We start from the raw sequence: 21967 nt of genomic DNA, 5'->3' as shown, positions 1-21967 counted from the left end.
GCTCTTTTATCTCAGCATTTGGAAGGCAGAGGTAGGTGAATCTCTATGGGTATGAAGCCAATCTGATCTACATATTCAATTTCATGCCTATTTTAGCTACATGGATAGAGATCCAGTCTCGAAAAAAGGGGAGGGGTGAGAAAAGTAAATTATATGTTCAGACAAGAAAATACAAATAGAGTCAATTAGGCAAAGTGCCCCTGGGCAATATTAAGGTGAATGGGTTTCTCCATTGTAAAACCAATTCTCAGCAAGGCAAACCTTGACCTTGGCCTCAATATCTCCTGTCCTAGCATAACTAACTGATAGAATCATCCAAGATGGCCCATAAATGTGAATCACAGTCTGGCTTTTTCTTAAAGTGTCCTTCACTGACTTGAATGCAGAATATGAATGGTAGGCAGAGTTAATTACAATCTCTTTTTCCTAAAGAGTCTTAGATCTCTAATATGTTTGGATACAAAAACACAAAATGTAAGCTGGGCAGTGGTGGCACTTGCCTAAAGTCCCAGCACTCAGCAAACAGAGCCTTTAATGCCAGAACTCAGTAGGCAGAGGCAGGCTAATGTCTGTGAGTTCAAGCCACCCTGGACTATAGAGAAAGTTCCAGGACAGCCAGGGCAGTTACATAGAGTAACATTGTACTACCCCAATAAAAACTGAACAAAGTGAAAAAAGCCTAGTGAATAAAATTTATATTTTCAAAGTAGACTAAAATACAGAATTCTATTTCAAAGTAAAATATCACGACTCAGAGTTTACATGTTAAATTAAAAAATTCTTTTTTAAATGTAAATTTAATTTAAATATAATTATATCATTTCCTTTCCAGGTTATTCCAGCTACATTCCCTCCAACTATTCCCATATCCCCAAATCAATAATATAACCTCCATTTGATCATTGTTACTCTGATGTATTTATGCACATAATTTTCCAATATATATATGAAATATATATAACTTCAGAATGTTAGTGCAGCTTTATTGTTAGTGATTATATTATTTCAGGTCTCACCACTTTGCACTAGACAAGCAATAATAAGTATAACACATGGCAGATGGTAAGTCTCCTTGTCACAGTATTCATTAGGTGTCTATAATTCTTTGATTAGACATTTGAGATAGAGGGACACTATGAACTGGGAAACAGAAACTCAGAAGGGTTCTTCAGTTATGATGGAAGGAAAGTCAGTACAAAAAGTGATGCAGAAATGAGCAATAACCTTAGCACCACTCAATAGAATCTTGATTTAAATGTTCTGGTATAAAATAAATATGTGTAATAAGGATACTATGACTTTTTTCTTTCCTTTTTATATGCCCTTGAACTTCATATTATCTTAGACTGACATTTAAGACTTCAAGCAGAACATATAACAGGTATGGAGAGAGTGAGTTTCCTTTATTTTCCCAATTATAAAATAAATGTTTTGCGTTTTCTCCATTTAGTGATTATGTTGATAATTACTTGCAGTAAACATATTCTATTACTTGTGGATGTGTTCCTCCTACTGTAGAAGTTTTATAATGAAGGGATATTTTATTTTGGTGAAAGTATTTTCTGCATTTATTGAAGAGACCATTTGGTCTGTTTCATACGGTTTGTTCTCCTAATACATTATGTGTCTTCATTTACTTATGTTGTTTCCTATTAACACCTTTTGGATGATGTCACCTTGATCCTAGTTGATAATTCTTTTGAGATATTCTTGAAATGGAAAGATTCCTTTTTGTCATATAATTGTAATTGGATTGGTGTTAGTTTTTCTCTAATGTTCTGGTGGGATTCTGTCCTGAATCCATCTAGTTTTCTTAAGTTGAGTTTGTTTTTTTAATTATTAATTAACATGTGACATGATAAATTCTTTATTCATTTGATTTATCTTTGGTAGGTTATATGCTAAGAAACTCTTTTTTTTATATTATACATATTGTAGGTAAATGAGTAAAACTGAAAAAAAATTATTATAAGTGACTTAATCCAGAAAGACAAATACTGCATATTTTCTCAAATTTGTAGATGCTAGCTTTTAAGATTTTGTTCTCTATATTTTCTATAGAGTTTAGGTAACTAGCATGGAGCCAATGGGGATGTAGGATTTTTTCCACAAAAGGGGTAATTAAAAACAGCACTATTAAAAGAATGAGAAATTAAAACAGTATTAAGTCATGAAAGTGATGTTAGAGTACTGTAGAAGAGCAAATACAAAGAGGAATAACTATGATTACAGTCCTTTTCTTGATAATCTTAAAAACATATTTATATATTTATTGACTATATATGTGGCATGCATATGATTAGATGGTAGTTTTCAGAAACCTCTTTCCACTGTCTGTGTCCTGGTAATAGCCCTCTGGTAATCAGATTTGCAGGGAATCATTTTTATGTCTCTGGCTCACAAAGAAATCTTCTTTTAAAGAAACAGACAACTGTACTTCTGTAGAAGCTTGTTAAAACAAGTGAATATCAAAAAACATTTTAAATGTCTTTACTGCATGATGGTGTAGCCAATACCCAAACCTGAAATCATGTACCAACAAATAAAGCGTCCTGTACAAGTAATGGATTGCATTGTTTTCTGGTGTTATACCCAAACATAGCAGGTATCACTTTTGTAATAATCATGAAAAACTCAATAAAAAGGCTCATATATTTAAAAAACGGAGTGAGAGGATATCAAACACGTGTTCAACAGAACACTTCAACCCAACTCAAATATGTTCATAGTGTCATATATGCTACATGAGAAGAAAAGTACTCATCAGTGTTTCATCATTATGTACCATGTGACTGCATATTCTCATTGGCATGAAAGAAATGCACAAAATTGGAACAATTGTGTTGGCAATCATTAACCAGCATTTGATTTTCTTAAATCCCACTCCATTGTTTGAACCTGTACCTGACACTATTATTGCAGACAAGAAACAGACCAAATTGATCATGGGCTCAAGATAAAAAATGATTATTTTTCTGCTTAATGAACATGGCATTAAACTAATGCTATAATGTTATACACATATATTTGTGCATCACTCATCCTTCACTGGAGAAGCTTAATTAGGAGATTTTGGAGAACTAAGCCCTATCTGGGATTCTTTCATCTTAACCCTTACATAAAGGTTTAGGTACCTATGAATAAATATATGCTGAGAGGCTAGAAATGGTAAATGAATTTAGGGAAGAAATTTACAAATATTATAGGAACAATGGACCATAAATCACCAAGTCTGTGACAACAAGGCCAAACTCCACAGAAGCCCAAGTCAGAAAAAATCTCAGCTTCTAAAGTGGAAAGTAGGCAAAAAGTCACAATTTTGTGACAAGCACATATGTGCAGCCCTTAGCTTCCAGGAGTAACAAAATCGGTTTTTTAATGAATAACACCAGGGTATATCAATCATATTCAAAATCTTGTGTTCAGAAACAGTTGGCCAACCCAAACATTCCTTGAATTTTTTTATGTATTTTCTGTTCTTTCTTTGATAGAGAGAATGAGACATGGTGCAGGAATCATGATATCGGGTTAGTGTGATACAGGGATGGTACGCAAGGAGGTAAAAGAAAGAAAACTCTATTGATCCAGATATAATATAAAAATGTTTAAAAAATTCAATAAAAACTTAGAATCACTGACAATCAGGACACAAATTCAGACATTTATTGGAATACAAAATAAAGCCCCACATACATTGTGAAATTCCTATTGGTATGTTAAATTTCATCTAATCACTCTTCTGATGAAATGAGAGAAAATCAGGTAAAATTTTCTGTGTTCTAGATCCTAGTACACAATTCCAAATGAAATTCTCAGACATTGCTTTGAGTGAGGAGCTGGGCTAATCCCACTCCAGTTATGGTTTGTTTTTTGTTTTGTACTTTATACATAAACCATTGTTTCCTTCCACCTTACCTGGTTCTCTACCTTCTGCTTCCTCTATGTTCAAGATCCAGGGTTCTTTGTTCTGTTCAAGAGAGGTGACTAGCTCTGGTTTTGATAGAGAAAGGCCTGTGAATTAGAAGGGATATGATAATTTATTTATATGATGGGGAAAAGATTTGGGTTCTAACACAGGCTTGTACTCAGTGGATATCAAGTTACATAAAGAAAGACTCATAAGTGAAGTTTTATTAGTCCATACTTGACAGTGGTTGTAGAGTTTAAAGAAATCCTTAATTTCAATTGTGTATACATTCAACTTTGTATACATTATGCCATTACAAAAATAAAACTGTGGGAATCTGACTGTATTCACACATTATTGCTACTGAGTGACTACAAAAAAAATGGAATTTAAGGGAGTATTTGCTAAATTAAAAGAGCATTTAGATTAACAAAATTTTCAATAAATATTACACTCAACAATATCTAGTAATAATTGGGCTCAGATTTATTGATAGAAAGCAATTCAAGCACTAATACAAGTTAGTAGGCATTCATAGGGCTAAGCAGCAATTATGAAATAATTTATTCTCACCTACAGAAACCAGGTTGCTGTAGTTCTCCAACATGACCTCTTCTGTATAATTTCCTCTGAGATGTGTCCAGGCATTCCCATTCCTCCTTGGAGAAATTGATATTCACATTTTTGAATGTCAATGGACTCTGAAGTGAAAATTCAATTTTTTTTTGTTATGATGGTTTGAGTCCTTATTTGCCCCAGGAAAGAGCATTTAACTAAAAAATTCTCTGTGTTATTAGTAATCTGCATTTTCAAAAGTTATATATATATATATATATATATATATATATATATATATATATATATATATATATATATATATTGGTTTTTTGAGACAGAGTTTCTCTGTGTAGCTTTGTGCCTTTCCTGGAACTCACTTGGTAGCCCAGGCTGGCCTCAAACTCACAGAGATCCACCTGGCTCTGCCTCCCAAGTGCTGGGATTAAAGACGTGCGCCACCACCGCCCGGCTCAAAAGTTATATATTAAGAGGGAGGACACTGTAACTTTTTCATGAAATCAAAGTACTCAACATCCAAATATTTCATGAAATATGCACCTTTTCTCACTGATAAATAATGTCTGAAATTGTACTCGGTAGAAATTATTTTTCAATTGTCATCTCTAATATCAGAAAATTTGTAAATATTTCAGGTCATTAATTGATGTAGTTAGGTCATACTGAAAAATACAAGAGGCACGAAAGAGTGGAAAGCAAAATGTAGAACAGAGATGACAGTGATAATAAAGAATTTATATTAGAAATATAACAAAACACAAAAACATAGTTTTCCTCGAGTGAGGAATTACAGTGAAGGTTGAGAGCTCTGCAAATGAAGCATTTATGTGTGGAATGTCAAGCCATCCCATCCTTGTACATGAATTTACCTGAGAACATGTCATCTGTCCCTCCCCTTCTTAATGCATCCTGTCAGGAAATTTATCTTAAAGTTTCACCTTTCTGATACTATTCTGTATGAAAAGCTGCATCTCCTGCATTCCACACTCAGAGATTAGAAAGCAGGTTAAAAAAATTGCAATTGGAGACTTGTGCCACAGTAGAGATGCAGAAACCATGAACTTTTACAGGCAGACCGAAACTTAGCTTTGTCTTTCCTCCCTTAAGAGGGTCCTTTACTTCTTCAGATCATGAAAATCTATACCACATGGGTATTTGGTGTCAGTACCCTGCTTTAAATTGAGTCTGAACACAGCTGTACAAAGTTGTACAGACCCTTTCCTCACATTCCATTTTCCTGAGATCATTAATTAAAACATAACTGCCACCTGTATTTGGTAATAGTGGATAAATCTGAGGGATAGCCTCAACTGAAAGTATTTCTCACCCTGGGTAAGTAATATACTTGCTTGCAACCAAGGCAGAGTAAGAAATTGATACCTCAACAGTGTCTCCCATGAGGCATTCCCTTTACTTTCCATGTTTCTTTCTAAAATTCCATAATTTTACAGTATTTCTGTGAGGCAAATCATTAGATTCTCTCTTAAGTTTATTATAAACAGTGGAAAAGCTTCTTTTGAATTCACTTCCAAATGTTGTATCTAAATAATGCCATCCCTGCACTCAATTTAGTACTTTTGGTTGTTAATAAAGACACTTCAACTCCAATCACCTAAATTTATCTTTTTGAGACTTTTTGATTGTTTGTGAAATCCACACAAATATAAGTACCTACAAGGTCTCCATTTGTTAATTTGTTCAAAAAAATGTACTATATAACCATGGGATGTAATGTTGCATCTACTCCCAGGGGAGTGATTGTTAGCAGGTGTCATTACAACACAAGGTCATTGCATCTTCTTCAGTTTAGGAGTACTTTCTCTTTAAGCCTGTTTAGAGCTTTTGAAAATTTGCTTTCCTTTTAATGAGAGGAATTAGTGTTCATTAGAATCCCATTGAAAAAATATGCACAGTCTGTAGGAAGTGAAAAATGAATATGGAGATTTAAGCAACACCATGGAGTTCCTGTGCATTCTTCATTTCTGCACAAAGACATGCATGTTATACAGCCCGGATTCTAAGAAATACCTTACCTTAGTGCCAGAAAAAGACAAAATAAATAAAATTTTGTCTAGTTAACTCCAAATATTAATAGAGAGTATGAGGAATTACAATGCAATTCATGTAGAAAACAAAGATAAACTGAGTATGTGTGCAGATTTAGGGGAAAAAGAAAGAAAAATGAGAAGAACTGGGTAGAATTCTTTACAATATGTGAGCTCCAAAGAACACTCTAATACCTTAAGATATTAGTAAAAACACTGAATCCCATCCTTTATCTTCATTGCTTTTGTTGGTAATTTATCAGATATCGATTGTTACAATAAGAGGAATTCATGGAGCACTCCCTGGAAGTGACATTGACCACATAGAATTTCTATTCTTATGTCTTGTAGACCAGACTGGCCTCAAACACAAAGGGATTCACCAGGCTCTGCCTCCCACATGCTGGGATTAAAGGCATGTACCACCAGCGCCCATCTCCTCATTTTCACCCATAATTACTTAACAGTGTTCCTGGGTGAAGTAATGTCCTTGTGAAAATAAATTTGTGAAAAAATTTAATAATGGCTCTCACTGCAAAGTTGCAGAACCTTAATATTATAAATTGTATCATGGCAACCAATGGGAAAAGTCAGTGGAGACTTTAGAGGGAAATGCATTGCCTTCATGCTGCTTGGACATAAACAACTAGAATTTTACCCAGTTGAATAATTACTTTCATGTGGGACTACATCACAGATACTGTTTGTTATCCTCCATGGAAGCCTCATTTTGCTTTATTCAACCACCCCAGAGAAAGAGAATGTGAGGATCCTTAATGATTCTCCATGTCGGCTGTGCTTAACCTTAACTTGAAATACCAACCTGGCTCTGGTAGCTCTACCAAGTCAATTTAATCATGCTGCCAAGTCTGTACTAAAGTCTTTCATGCTGGCTAAACAGCCTACCTACCTAATGCATAAAAGTAGAAGCTACCATTTTCTCTGCCACTGGGAGCTCATGTTGTTCTACATCTCTGCTCTGTTATAGTACACAGAGGGAGCTTTTTGATCCTGCCTTCCAGTGTCTTAGTGTGGTAGAAAGTATATGGGGCTTTTCCTGCTTTGAAATCAAAATATTATCAGGAAGGTAAAATTTTGAGATAAAGTTTCTTGAGAGGATCTGCACAGAAGGGGAAAGAGAGATGGCTTTTTCTCAGGTAAATGTATGAATGGAGTGGATGTGAGACATATTGACTGTTCTCCTAGAAATGCTTCTTATGCTGTGATCTCAAACCTTTAATTACCTCTAAGTTTTTACAAACCTTTATTCTTCTTTTTCTGAAGTGGTTGTCAAGTTAAAATCTTTTGAATGCATGCCCCATGTATGCTGCTTTCCACTGTTTTCTCACCATTTTATTTTTTTAGCATAAATTCTCTGAGTTAATGCATAATATAACCTTTTGGTAGACAAAAAGAACATGCATACATATGTCCTAATGAGTATGGTGCTGAGACATTTCACAGGAATGAGAAAGAAGCCATGTTCCTTAATCATTTTCCCAGGTATCCATTTACTCAATAGAAATTGAGCCAAGTATCCTTGGAATGAAATAACACAGGCAAGGGTTCAAATAAGCTGCTCTTTATTTGAAAGGATTTCCTTAAGTGCTCATGATCTTACGTGATTTTATATGATAGTATAGGTATACACACACCTATCTATACCCACATGAACATACCGCATGCACTTATTTTCCTGAGGTTTTCTGTTGGAATCGCCTTTCTGTGTAACAGAACTCAGTACTTTTTTTTTTACTTACTGAGTTTTCTGTTAATGTTTTCATTTGTGGAAGTTTTATTTTTACTATAAGAATTCACTTATATATTGACAACAATCAAACCTTTGCTTCAAAGTAAGGGAACAAAGGTAAAGAAATGAACAAATTAGATGTACTTCTTATTTAACAAATAGAACTTTCAGTACAGAATAAATGCAGCTTGAATTATAAATATAGCTCCAACTTTTGGTGTTTTGGAATGGTTCGATTTCTAGTAATGAATAAAAATTTTCTTATTTTCAGAATCTCAAAGCTCCAATAAACTGTGGGATGGTCTGTATGTCAAATTACTCTGATTCATCAATAAATAAAACACTGATTGTCCAGTGGTTAGGCAGGAAGTATAGGTGGGACTAACAGAGAGGAGAAAAGAAAGAACAGGAAGGCAGAAGGAGTCACTGCCAGCTCCTGCCATGACAAGAAACATGTGAAGACACTGGTAAGCCACAAACCACATGGCAAGGTATAGATTTATAGAAATGGATTAATTTAAGCTATATGAACAGTTAGCAAGAAGCCTGCCACAGTCATACAGTTTGTAACCAATAAAAGTCTCTGTGTTTACTTGGTTGGGTCTGAGAGGCTGTGGGACTGGCGGGTGACAAACATTTGTCCTGACTGTGGGCAAGGCAAGAAAACTCTAGCTACAAATGGCACCCAATGTGTTGGCAAGAGTTTCCACTTAGAACCTGAGTAAAAAGATTCTAAAACGGAGCTAAAAACAGTTCCTAGTTGTGTCTTTCAAGATAGCAGCAGCCTACATGTTTGAGCTACTATGGCGGGTTCCTGGCGTGTGCACTTGACCTGCAGTATGGTGGGAATGAGGCCTCTGCAGGTGGCACATTAAGCTGCGTGGTGGATTTATCCTCTGCTAGTACAAAACAAAAAGAGGTTTCTGGGCTACACGATGCTTTGATAGAAGCATAGACCCACTATTTCTGAGAGTTGATGGCTCCCAGAGCTTACAGAAAACATACCACAGCCATGTTGGGATGCTTAAGTGGGTGGAGCCAGCAGTCACAGCGCCAGTGCCGTTTCAGTCTTAGAATGCTGCAGTTTAAAACAATAGGCTCAAGGTAATATAAAAAATAAGCCACGTAAAGATGGCTACCATACAGAGAATCTGGATTATGTTCTCTTTGATATTCATAACTGAAGAAAAACATTTGATTGCAAAGCTGTTGAGTTATGCCATAATGTATATTTTAAAGGTACCTTGACTTCAAAATTTGGATGTAAGGATATGTTTTGGAAAGAAGGCTCTGCTTTTGTTTCCACAGAAAGCCAGAGGCTATGGATTTGTTCCAGATTAAGATACATCAGGTTGGACCCCAAGACCCCCTGAAAGGTCTCTAATGACACTATGTCCCAGATATCCAACATCCAAAGTGGTTTGAAGACAACTGGCTCAGACAATACAGCCTCTTGGACTACTCCATAATCCTAAAATTTTCTTTGTGTCCCTGTAAGATACAGCACCCCCCTCCAGCAGGAAGTAGTAAGGGAAGCTATGCCCAAATTCCAAAATACACCAAGCAGGCTTTGGAGATGTGTAAAAGTTAAAACCTTCCTCTTAAAAAAAAAAGTCCAATTAGCGAGAATGAGGAGGGTTTATATGAGTGAGAATTGTTGAGACCAAGATTGGATAAAGCACAGACAAATAGCCAAACAAATGGAAACACATGAACTATAAACCGATGGCTCAGGGGTCACCAACTGGATCAGGCCCTCTGAATGGGTGAGACAGTTGATTGGTTTGATCTGTTTGGGAGGCATCCAGGCAGTGGGACCAGGTCCTGTGCGCATTGCATGAGTTGGCTGTTTGAAAGCTGGGGCCTATGCAGGATCGCTTGGCTCGGCCTGGGAAGAGGGGACTGGACTTACCTGGACTGAGTCTACCAGGGTGATCTTAGTCCGTGGGGGAGGCTTTGCCCTGGAGGAGGTGGGAATGAGAGGTGGGATGGGGAGAAGGTGAGGGGGGCAGGAGAGGGGAGAACAAGGGAATCCGTGGCTGATATGTAGAACTGAATTGTATTGCAAAATAAAAATGAAAATTAAAAAAATTGTAAAGAAAAAAAAAGAAAGAAAAGAAAAGGAGAAGTGATGTGGGATGGTCTGTATTTCAAAGTACTCTGATTGGTCAATAAATAAAACACTTATTGGCCAGTGGCTAGGCAGGAAGTATAGGCGGGACTAACAGAGAGGAGAAAATAAAGAACAGGAAGGTGGAAGGAGACACTGCCAGCCGCCACCATGACAAGCAGCATGTGAAGATGCCGGTAAGCCACAAGCCATGTGGCAAGGTATAGATTTGTGGAAATGGATTAATTTAAGCTCTATGAACAGTTAGCAAGAAGCCTGCCATGGTCATACAGTTTGTAACCAATAAAAGTCTCTGTGTTTACTTGGTTGGGTCTGAGTGGCTGTGGGACTGGCAGGTGACAAAGATTTGTCCTGACTGTGGGCAAGGCAGTAAAACTCTAGCTACACCAATATGACATTGACTGATTGCTAAAAATCAGCATGGTGTATTCTACAATATGAGATATGGAGTAAGATTAAGGAAATATTCAGTGAAGTTTTATGATATTAAGGATACCATATCCTTAATATCAAGTATAAATATTCATTCAACTTATACTCAACAACATTCTTTTAAATGATTAAAGAGTGACAATAATCTTCAATAAAAATAATTGTGGGTGAGGATATATGATATATTTCAGGATTAAGTTCTTTAAGAAAAGATCCTGCATGTCATAGTTATATTGGATCATACTGGGGCATTTGTATTACTTTCTCTATGAAATGAATAACTTGTGAAAGTTTAAAGGTTTGGATGATTTTTCTGGGACATATAGATGGTTTTACTTTATATTATTAAATCAAAACAGTTTATGAAATCAAATTCAGCTGCCACAGGGATCCAACATTTCAATTTACTTGGATAGAACACTCATTTTAGCTCTTGCAAAGTATTTGTAGGTTACTTGAGGAGTCTCCTTTTGTCAATTTTGGAGATGTGTTCAAAAATACTAGGCTATCTGGCATCTAGCTTGAAATCACTTAACAGTATTTAAAGAATAAGTTACATCTTTCTTATTGTTGCTTATATGTATACCTCTCTACATAGTCAATTTATAGAAACCATACAGCCACAGTTCTCAACCTGTGGATCATATTCATTTGGGGGTTCCAAAGACCCTTTACCAAGGGTCATCACAGACCATTAGAAATATCAGATATTTACATGAAAATTCATAACAGAAACAAAATTATACTTATGAAATAGCAACAAAAATACTTTTATAGTTTAAAGTGACAAAAAATGAAGACCTGTATTAAAATGTCACAGTATTAGGAATGTTAAAAATGGCTGTGCTACACTGAGACTCATCAGTAGTCAATATACAAACAACATCTTATCTTTGTTTTTGTTTGTGTGGTTGTAGTCTTTATTCTTCTAAAAATTTAATAATTTATTATTTTACATCCTGATCACACTTTCCCCTCCCTTCTCTCCTCCAATTACCTTCCTAGTTTCCCTCCACACTGTATTCCACTCCCCCTCTGTCTCTGATAAGAAAGGTGCCAGCCTGGTCCAGTTGGTGACCCCTCAGCCATTGGTTCATAGTTCATGTGTTTCCATTTGTTTGGCTATTTTTGCCTGTGCTTTATCCAACCTTGGTCTCAACAATTCTTGCTCATATAAACCCTCCTCATTCTCGCTAATTGGACTCCCAGAGATCCACTCGGAGCCTACCTATGGATGTCTGCATCCAGATACCTCAGTAGTTGGATGGGGTTTCTAGCATGACAATTAGGGTGTTTGGCCATCCCATCACCAGATTAGGTCAGTTCGGGCTGTATCTCGACCATTGCCAGCAGTCTGTTGTGGGGGTATCTTTGTGGATTTCTGTGGGCCTCTCTAGCACTTTGCTTCTTCCTATTCTCATGTGGTCTTCATTTAGCATGGTCTCCTATTCCTTGTTCTCCCTCTCTGTTGTTGATCCAGCTCGGTTCTCCTGCTCCCCCAAGCTCTCTTTCCCTCGACCCTCACCCTTCATTACCCCCCCTCATGTTCAGGCTGTTTATGTAGATCTCTTCCATTTCTCCATCATTTGGCGATCCATCAGGCCCTCTGAATGGGTGAGACAGTTGATTGGCTTGATCTGTTTGGGAGGCATCCAGGCAGTGGGACCAGGTCCTGTGCTCATTGCATGGGTTGGCTGTTTGAAACCTGGGGCCTATGCAGGATCGCTTGGCTCGGCCTGGGAACAGGGAACTGGACCTACCTGGACTGAGTCTACCAGATGGATCTCAGTCCGCTGGGGAGGCTTTGCCCTGGAGGAGGTGGGAATGGGGTGTGGGCTGGGGGGAAGGTGAGGGGGGCTATGGGGGGAGAACAAGGGTATCTGTGGCTGATATGTAGAACTAATCTGTATTGCAAAATAAAAATATATATTAAAAAAAATAAAATGAAAAAAAAAGATGCCAGCCACCAATGTATATCAGCAAAGCATGGCATATAAAGTTGCTATAAGACTAAGAACCTCCCCTTGTAGTTAACTGAGAAAGGCAATCCAGTAAGAGGAATAGGCTCTAAAGAGCCAACCAAAGAATTAGGGATAGACTCTGTCCCTATTGTAATGAGTTCCAAAAAGAGACAAACTACAAATATATTACATATGTGTAGAGGGTGGATTTTGGTCCCATGAAGGCTCCCTGCTTGCTGGTTAAGACTTGTGTGTTCCTATGAGCAAGAATAGAGAGAAAAATAATTGTGGGAACCAGGGAGGATGAAGCACTATCTTATCTCAATGTGAAAATAGAGACATAATTTACTTAAAATAATCTTATTATCTCCATCCTTTTGGACTTCATAATATTGCTACTTGCATATGCTTATTTCCACTGTTACAGTTTTCTATAGAACCTATTTTTAATGGTACGTTTTTATTAGCACTGTTATATCTGGAATAGTTAATCTTCATTATGCCATCCTCACACTAAATGAAGATTCATCTCATCAAGGCAAATAAAAATAAACAAAAGGTATACTTCATTTATTTGTACTTGTAAAAACAGGGAATAAATATGAAGTTAAAAACAATCTTTAATATACACTCTACAATAGCTAAAATACTGGGAATATAATAGTGATATAGAATATATAGAATATAATAATATCACACAAAAGACAATATCATCTTCAAGAAATCACAAAAAAATATTATGTAGCTATTTGGACTTTCTATTGTTGTCAATAACCATCTATTAGCAAAAATTCTTCTGTTTCACATCACTGTTGCTTTAGTATTTTCAAACAAGAACTCCTTGTAACTAATGAGTTGATAGTTTAATAAAACAATATGCATAGCAAATTTTTCAATAAGCATTTAGTAATTATAAGATCTACTCCTGAATTAACACTTCCAAATTCATGTCAACGCTAGGGCTTCCTAAAGTGATGTTTGTGATATTGAATAAAGAGTGGATATTGATCAAAGATTTTGCATATTTCACACATTTTGAAAGAAATTTCATTGCATAAATAAAATGATACTGAAATAAATTTAATAATTATTGGAGAAATTTTTAAGATTCTTATGATTTTTCTGATATCTTCTAAGGTGAGAGCTCATGAGAAGTATTTTTCCACATTCTTCATATTTGTAAATATTTTCTTGAGAATGCATTCAGGGAAGATGAAGTGTTGAGGAGTTGGTTAAGAAATTTTCACCTTCTTTACATTTATAAGGCTTGGCTCAAGTGTGAGTTCTCTGATGAACATTAACAGAAAGCAATGGGTAAAAGACAATACATTTTTAATATTTCTATGGTTTGTCTTTAGTATGGATTCTCTGATGAACATGAAGAGATGAGCCATGCCTAAAGCATTTTCCACAGTCATAACATTTATAAGTTTTTTCTCCAGTATGGATTCTATGATGAACATGAAGAGATGAGACATCACTAAAACACTTTCCACAGCCATCACATTTATAGGGTTTCTCTCCAGTATGCGTTCTCCTATGACACTGAAGATGAGAGGACTGGACAAAGGACTTTCCACATTCGTCACATTTATAAGGTTTTTCTCCAGTATGGATTCTCCGATGAACATGAAGAGATGATCCATCCCTAAAGTACTTTCCACAGCCATCACATTTATAAGGTTTCTCTCCAGTATGGGTTCTCCTATGATATTGAAGATGGGAGGACTTGACAAAGGACTTTCCACATTCATCACATTTATAAGGTTTTTCTCCAGTATGGATTCTCTGATGAACATGAAGAGATGATCCATCCCTGAAGTACTTTCCACAGCCATCACATTTATAAGGTTTCTTTCCAGTATGGATTTTCCTATGATATTGAAGATGGGACGACTTGACAAAGGAGTTTCCACAGTCATCACATTTATAAGGTTTTTCTCCAGTATGGATTTTCTTATGACATTGAAGATTGGAGGACTGGACAAAGGACTTTCCACATTCATCACATTTGTAAGGTTTCTCTCCAGTATGGATTCTCCTATGACATTGAAGATTGGAGGAATTAACAAAAGACTTTCCACAGTCTTCACATTTATAAGGTTTCTCTCCAGTATGGACTCTCCTATGACATTGAAGGTTGGAGGACTTAACAAAGTACTTTCCACAGTCATCACATTTATAAGGTTTCTCTCCAGTATGTATTCTCTGATGAACATGAAGAGATGAGCCCTTAGTAAAGTGCTTTCCACATTCATCACATTTATGAGGTTTCTTTCCTATATGGATTCTCTGGTGAACTTGAAGGGATGAACTTTTCCTAAAGGATTTTCCACATTCTTCACATTTATAAGGGTTCTCTCTCATATTCATTCTGTGATGAATATGAAAGTATGAAAGTTTGCTATAGGACTTGCTACAATCACTACATTTGTGGGATTTCTTTTCTGCAGCTTGACTTGAATCATTCTGAATGATATTTGAATTGAAATCCAAGAATTTATCACATTCTTTAATCTGGCAAAGTTTTATTCCTATATGCTTTACATTATCCATCTTTAGATTTGAGGATTCAATTGTGACCTTCGTACATGCATCACCTCTGAGTCTCTCATAAATTTCTTGAGTACTAGTTTCATTATACTGAATACAGTTTGAGAATTCATTAAAAATTTGGTCGTGGTGTTTGCTTGTCCTATGCTTCTCTTGGCTATGTTCATGTTTGTGCAAAGTAGTGTTAGAGTAATTATAAAAAACATTCTGATGTTCATGGTTTTCAAAATGATTAACTATTGAGCTAGTGTTTATGGGAGAATTACTAGGAATTGCATCATTAGTAGAGTAAGTCCATGAGTCCTTGTCATTAAAAGGTATTTCACAGTGACTATTCTGATAATTATTTACCAAAGAAAACTTAGCAAGGTCATTATCGACATCATTAAATATATTGGAATTTTCACAACTTCTTTCCTTATGATACATATTATGCCACATTTCATTCCCAAAATATTTATGTTGATCTAAATTGTGGAGGTTGTCATAGAGTGGAAGTAATTTTTCAGGAACCTCTACTGAATTTTGAGTAGAGGAAATACCATACTGCTGATGATTCAAATATTTTTCTGTGCTTAAAGCACTCCTTTCTTCAGGGACTATTGGAGTATCATTTAATTTCACAGCACTTGAAAAGTGTTGAAAATACTTTGAAATGTTACACTGTGTGTCCCCTTGTGAAGTTTTCATATATCCATATAGAGTATAGCCAGGTGTCCATGCTTGGTGTGAATATTTTTCCATATAATCAATTGGTTCTGAACTTGTAACTGACACACAGTATGGTGTCTTTTGAGATAGTAGAGGTCCCTGATGTTTTTCATAAGTAATGCCTTTGGTACCTTTTTCATAAAAATCACTCTCATTATAACATAATTCATATTGTCTGTTGTCATCATGATATTCCCAGTACTTCCATGTATGTAGCATATCAAGACCACTAGTTTCAAATATGCCTGCTCTTCCTCCTTGTAAAGAATCTTGTTTGTTCTTCTGTTGGAAAACATCCTGGGTCAGGTAATATGACAAAGCTGGGAGAAAAGAAAACAAACTCTTTATTTGTTAAACAAAATTAAAACATTCTAAGAATATTATGCATAGAATGATAGCAGCCCAGGGAACATGTCAAGACTTTATAATAGGACATTTTCAAAGTTTTGCTGTAGGAACTAAATGTGCTTATGAAAAATGAGTGTAACTCATAGAATGTTAATCCTTCATAATGTCACGTAATAGGCAAACTTAGACAACAATTTTCAAAAACACTGATGCTCTCTCCCAGTTGCCATGTGCATTGGGAACATGCCTATTGAATTCCCTGCGATAATTTTTTCTGCTTACAAATCATAGTCTAAGAAATCACAGGGTTTTTTTTTTTTACTCCACTCCTCCTTGTGAACAGCCTCTTCTTTCCTTTTTCCTTAACAGGGTAACTGGTATTGCACCCCAACTGATTCCCTCCCACAAAGACAGCAGGCCCTTCATCCCTTCTCTAGGAACACACTAGATCTTGCACAATTATGTCTGCCATCCCCTCTACATAATTAGTGACTCCCATAAGAGTGAGTCACTAGGTTCGTGCCAGCATATCCTCTCTTCCACACCAGCTGTAAAAGTAACATATGATCACCTGAGTCTGGATCATTTACTACACCGACAATCAAAATAGGAACTACAACCTATGCTGCTAAATCTTACAAACACAACGAAAGGCCCTGGCTTTCTTCTATCCCTAGCAAAGGAGCACAGAATATGTCCCAGTTCTACTTTCTGCAAATCATCAACACTTTTAATGCCACTCTGGTAACACACCTTTTACACCTTATCTCAGATTGATGAATCAACAATATCCACTCATCCACATTTCCTCACCAATCCCAGGTTCTACCATGTATTCTACCCTATGTGTCCATATCTAGACTAATCTCTGTCCAGAATACTCCTACATTCACTCTTACATTGAGATGCATATCTTGTAAATATGCCCAGCCCCTGTACCTGAGACACCCTGCCACACATGCTATATATAGTTTTCACATGTAAATTTCCCTTGCATTTATTATTGTCTGTTTAATCTGTTTTTTACAATGACATAGAAATGACTAAATAGTTAATAAGACCAATTTTGATGACAAGAACATGATCATTATGTATCCTACTTCAAACAACAATATTTCCTAAAGGTCAGATACTTGACAAATTTGTTTTCAATAGCCACATTATTTGACTCAAAATAGGGCCTTAATGAATAAAATGTAGAACTGTGTTAGGACCTTGAAGTGTAAGAACTACAAACTATCTTTTAGTTCTGGTGCTTGCTTGAATTTTTTTTTTTTTTTTTGGTTTTTAGAGACATGGTTTCTCTGTGTAGCTTTTCGTCTTTCCTGGAACTCACTTCGTAGTCCAGGCTGGCCTCCAACTCACAAAGATCATCCTGGCTCTGCCTCCTGAGTGCTGGGATTAAAGGCATGCATAACCACTGCCCAGTAACTTGCTTGAAATTTGATATTTGAATGTTATCTGTTCTTTCTGCTAAGTCTGCTGGCTCTTGACTTCATTGTTTGGCATAGTGGAGTCTTATTCTCATGGAACTGTAAGACCAATGAAACTCTTTGTTTTACATATTTTCCTGGTAGTGGTGTTCATCACAAAAACAGAAAATCACTCATGGAATATAAAAAAAATAAAGACAACATTTTACCCCCTCAAAGTCTATCAGACTCATAGAAGTATTCTTCAGTTAATAATTGCCATGATACAGAACATGGAAAAACTATCATAAACATTATTAAAGTAGTCAAAGTGCTTAAATTGGACACAAAGTAACAGCCCAATAAAATTAGTGAGGAGAAACTTAAAAACCTTAGTGATGTGAAAGACCACAGAGACATAAATGAAGACAGTACAGTCTTAAAAAAAATTCAAAAAAGCTATAGATTTATTGATGAGAACTCAGTCTGAAGTGAAGTTATGACAGGAAACTAATTAGCCAAGTCAAGATAAAACTTTATAAGTAAGACGGAAAAATAGCAAATAGAATATCAAAATTCAATAAAACAAGAAGAGTAAGTTAACTGCAAATCAGAAGCACACACACACACATACATATATATGTAATATATATACATATATATGTATATATATATATATATATATATATCATAAAATGAATTACACAGGTAATGCTTTACACCATAGGAATGTGAAGAAATTTAAATAAATGTATTTATGTAAGATAAGAATCTTCCCTCTATGGCATAAATAAAATCTTCCCCAAGATCATGAAAGACAAATTTGCCAAACTCAAGAAAGTCATAACATTGCAGATACTGGAAACATTCACAACACCTAATTGGCCAAAATATAAAAGGAAATACCACTCAGCAAGCCCTAGTTAATATACAGAACAAAACAAGAGCTTTAAAATTTGAAGAAGGGAACTAAATGTCTCATGTAAAGGAAAGTCCATTAGAATAAGAGCTGATTAAACAGGAGAAGGTACTAACAAAAAGAGCCAGGAACAGTGCTATCCTAAAGAGAATAAGGGTCTATACTGACTACTATACTAAGCAAAACTATCTGCTATAATCAAAGGGGAAAGATTATTTTATGAATTAGAAGGTATGAAATGATTCATAACATGCAGGCTAACAGAAAACAAGAGACAGGAAACAGTATTTAAGACTGATGAATAAACCGGGTAGTGGTGGTGCACATCTTTAATCCTAGCACTCGGGAGGCAGAGGCAGGCAGATCTCTGTGAGTTTGAGGCTACCCTGGTCTACAAAGCGAGTTCTAGAAAAGGCGCAAATCTACACAAAGAAAACCTGTCTCTAAAAACATAAAACAAAAAACAAACAAACAAGCAAACAAAAAGACTGATGAATGGACATAGGCAACTCCAGCCAGTACAGTAGATATGCTAACTGCAGACATTCACGTCAACTTTTTCTTCTCTTAATCCAATCCCACAGTCCCATCTTCAGCTCTGATAAAATGGCCTGCTGCATGTTCCCTGCTGTTTATGACTTCATCTCCATTGATTCAAATACATCTTCCAATTTTAACATCATTCTCACAACCTTTCTTGGTCTCAGCACTCAACTCTGGCACGAACTCCTTGGAAGCTTATAGGCCACTCCTGCCAGGGATGAAGTTAGGTTAACTCCAGAACTTCACCTCTCACCATGGCTCTTTAAGTCCAATACAATAGTTTCAGCCCCAGCTCTGGAGCAGAATTGTAGCAGCCTCAGCCTTCCTTATCTGTGAGGGGTTCCACAGCCTACCCTTGAACCTTCCTTCTATGACTGCTTGCATTGTCCCACACTCCAAATCCAGCAGAAACAAACACCCAACAACCAATCTGGGAAGGGAATCAGGGAAGTGAAATGCTGATCTTCACCTTTTTTCTCTGCTCTACTAAATGTATTACCCCAAGACTCATCCCTAGATCTGGAAGAAAAGACAACTTTTAAAGCCATTCCTTTCCTCCTGCACCAATCTAAAATGGATCACACAGATTTCCCCATCCAAATTTTTGTCTCATAACTCATTGCTTTGTTCCTACTTGAAACTCCAGTGGTCATTCTTTTTAAACACAGAGGACATCCTGTCCAGAGAATGAAGGACACTAGTTACACATCGTCACTTCTCCCTCCATGCTCCCACGACCTATCTCCCAATCTCATCCTCAGAACTTTATCAGACATTTTGCTGTTGACTGTCCTCACTTATGGTCAAATTATATGTGGATAAGAGCCATGAAGACAATGAAAGCAAAGCTGCAATCTGTAGAATCACAGGGGGAATAAAACAGATATATCTTCTTAGGAAGGGAAATAGAATAAAAAAAAAGTGTAGGTAGATGTGAGACTGGACTGGGAGGAACAAGTGTGTGTAGAGGTTTGGGTTACAGCCATGAATATAGGAGAGACTGATTAAATTAATGGGCATTTGAAGGGGAGTATTGAAACCAAATTCAGTAGGAACTTCCAGAAATATATATGAAAGATATCTAAAAAAATATTGCCAAATAATTGAGGAATTGGAGTCCCAAATATCTCTCTCTTACAATCTAACACAGATTTCAGTATGAAAATTGTGTTCCATACAATTGAATGTTAGCCAATTGCACCAAGGTATATACCTAAGCATGCCAGGCTATTGCCAGTTCTACATTTTCCTCTCTGTGGACTGAAAACAAAGTTTAGTTGCTGAAGATGATAATTATACAAATTATTGAAAATGAAGACAACATCCTAGTGCCTACAGAGAACATTAAACCCCTATTTTCTTTGCTAGAAAAATAATCTCTGCATTTTAAACAGAAACATATATGCCAACTCAGCCAAAAAAAAAAAAAAGAAACATTCATCTTCAATGGTTTTCTGCCAGCAAGATAAGGTAGGACAAAGGTAGATCAAAGCTTGATGGAGCAAGCAACCAATAATTGATTTGACTTAAGGTCATTTTTCCAGATGTATACCATAACTGACATTTCTTAGATGACAACAAACTTGAAACTAGAAAGCCAATAGAATTAGATTAAAACAACATACTACTTATGTAAAGAAAGAAAAAATGTAGTAATCAAATGACTCCTTGTGATATTCTGCAATACTCATAAATCAGTGTGTTATTCACATATCATCATGGAAGGTTTCTCCTAAAGAATATACAAAAATATATAAATATACTGCCAGATATTCCACAGTGAGTCAAAGGTCTTGAATACTCAGCTCTAAATGAGATCCTTCTACCCAATTCTGTGCCTCCATAGCTCAGTCATCCATGCAGAAGAGCAGGAGAGATAGTGCAACAGACACAGGGAGAAAAATATCAAAAAAACAGGGCCCTCTAAATTAACATGGGTGAATTTCATATGAACTCAGAGAGAATGAAGCAACAAGCACAGGGAATACACAAGTTTGTACCAAGTTTTCTGTGTATAAATTGTGGCTTCCAGTTTAATGGGTTTATGGGATTCCTGAGCATGACAATTAATTGATTTCTGATTATTATACCTATCCTTTGGCTCTGTTTGTTCTGTTGTTTTAGTTTGTAAAACTTCAATATGTTAGGTTTTGTTTTTATCTTACTACAATTTATTTTATTACATTTCGAAAATTAAAGATTGAATTAAACCAAACCATTATTTTAAATGTGAACAAGTGAACTGACACTTAACCATCTGGGACACCGCATAACTTTTCTCCAATAGAGTGACACTCAGTCTATCAAACACTCCACAACTGCTCTCATGTTCACAAGTATTTGACCCAACACATAATTGACCTCCCATGTGTTTTTGTGTGTTCTGTAACTTGCTTAAATGATAGTGTTTTTCTTTGTTTGTCTATGTAGGTTTTATTTTGTTTCCTTGGTTTGGGAGCCATTATTGTTGAATTGGGTTTTTGTTCATTTTATTCAGAAAGCAACTTAAAGTCCAGTTGGTTGGAAGAGGGAGAGTTTGTAGGAAGAAGTGGAAAAGAGGAAGTATGTGATCAAAATATAATTTAAAACTGTTTTAAAAATGAGACAAAAAAGAGAAATAAGCATTACTCAGAGAGTAGAGAAAGTAAATAAAATCATCTGTAACTACTAAAACACAGA

At 36.0% G+C, this 21967-nt stretch overlaps 1 protein-coding gene and 1 pseudogene across 1 annotated transcript; both read right to left on the bottom strand.

Moving 5' to 3' along the window:
* Positions 1-3856: 3856 nt before the first annotated feature.
* Positions 3857-9292, bottom strand: LOC131900963 (KRAB domain-containing protein 5-like; annotated as a pseudogene).
* A 4851-nt stretch (positions 9293-14143) lies between these two features.
* On the bottom strand, positions 14144-15358 carry LOC131900962 (zinc finger protein 501-like). The gene has a single exon (XM_059252267.1). The coding sequence runs from the start codon at positions 15356-15358 to the stop codon at positions 14144-14146; it is 1215 nt and encodes a 404-aa protein (XP_059108250.1).
* Positions 15359-21967: the final 6609 nt, after the last annotated feature.

Source organism: Peromyscus eremicus, unplaced genomic scaffold, assembly GCF_949786415.1.
Source record: "Peromyscus eremicus unplaced genomic scaffold, PerEre_H2_v1 PerEre#2#chrX_unloc_1, whole genome shotgun sequence".
In the NCBI taxonomy this organism is placed as follows: Eukaryota; Metazoa; Chordata; class Mammalia; order Rodentia; family Cricetidae; genus Peromyscus; species Peromyscus eremicus.
This window is presented reverse-complemented; position numbering and strand designations above follow the sequence as displayed.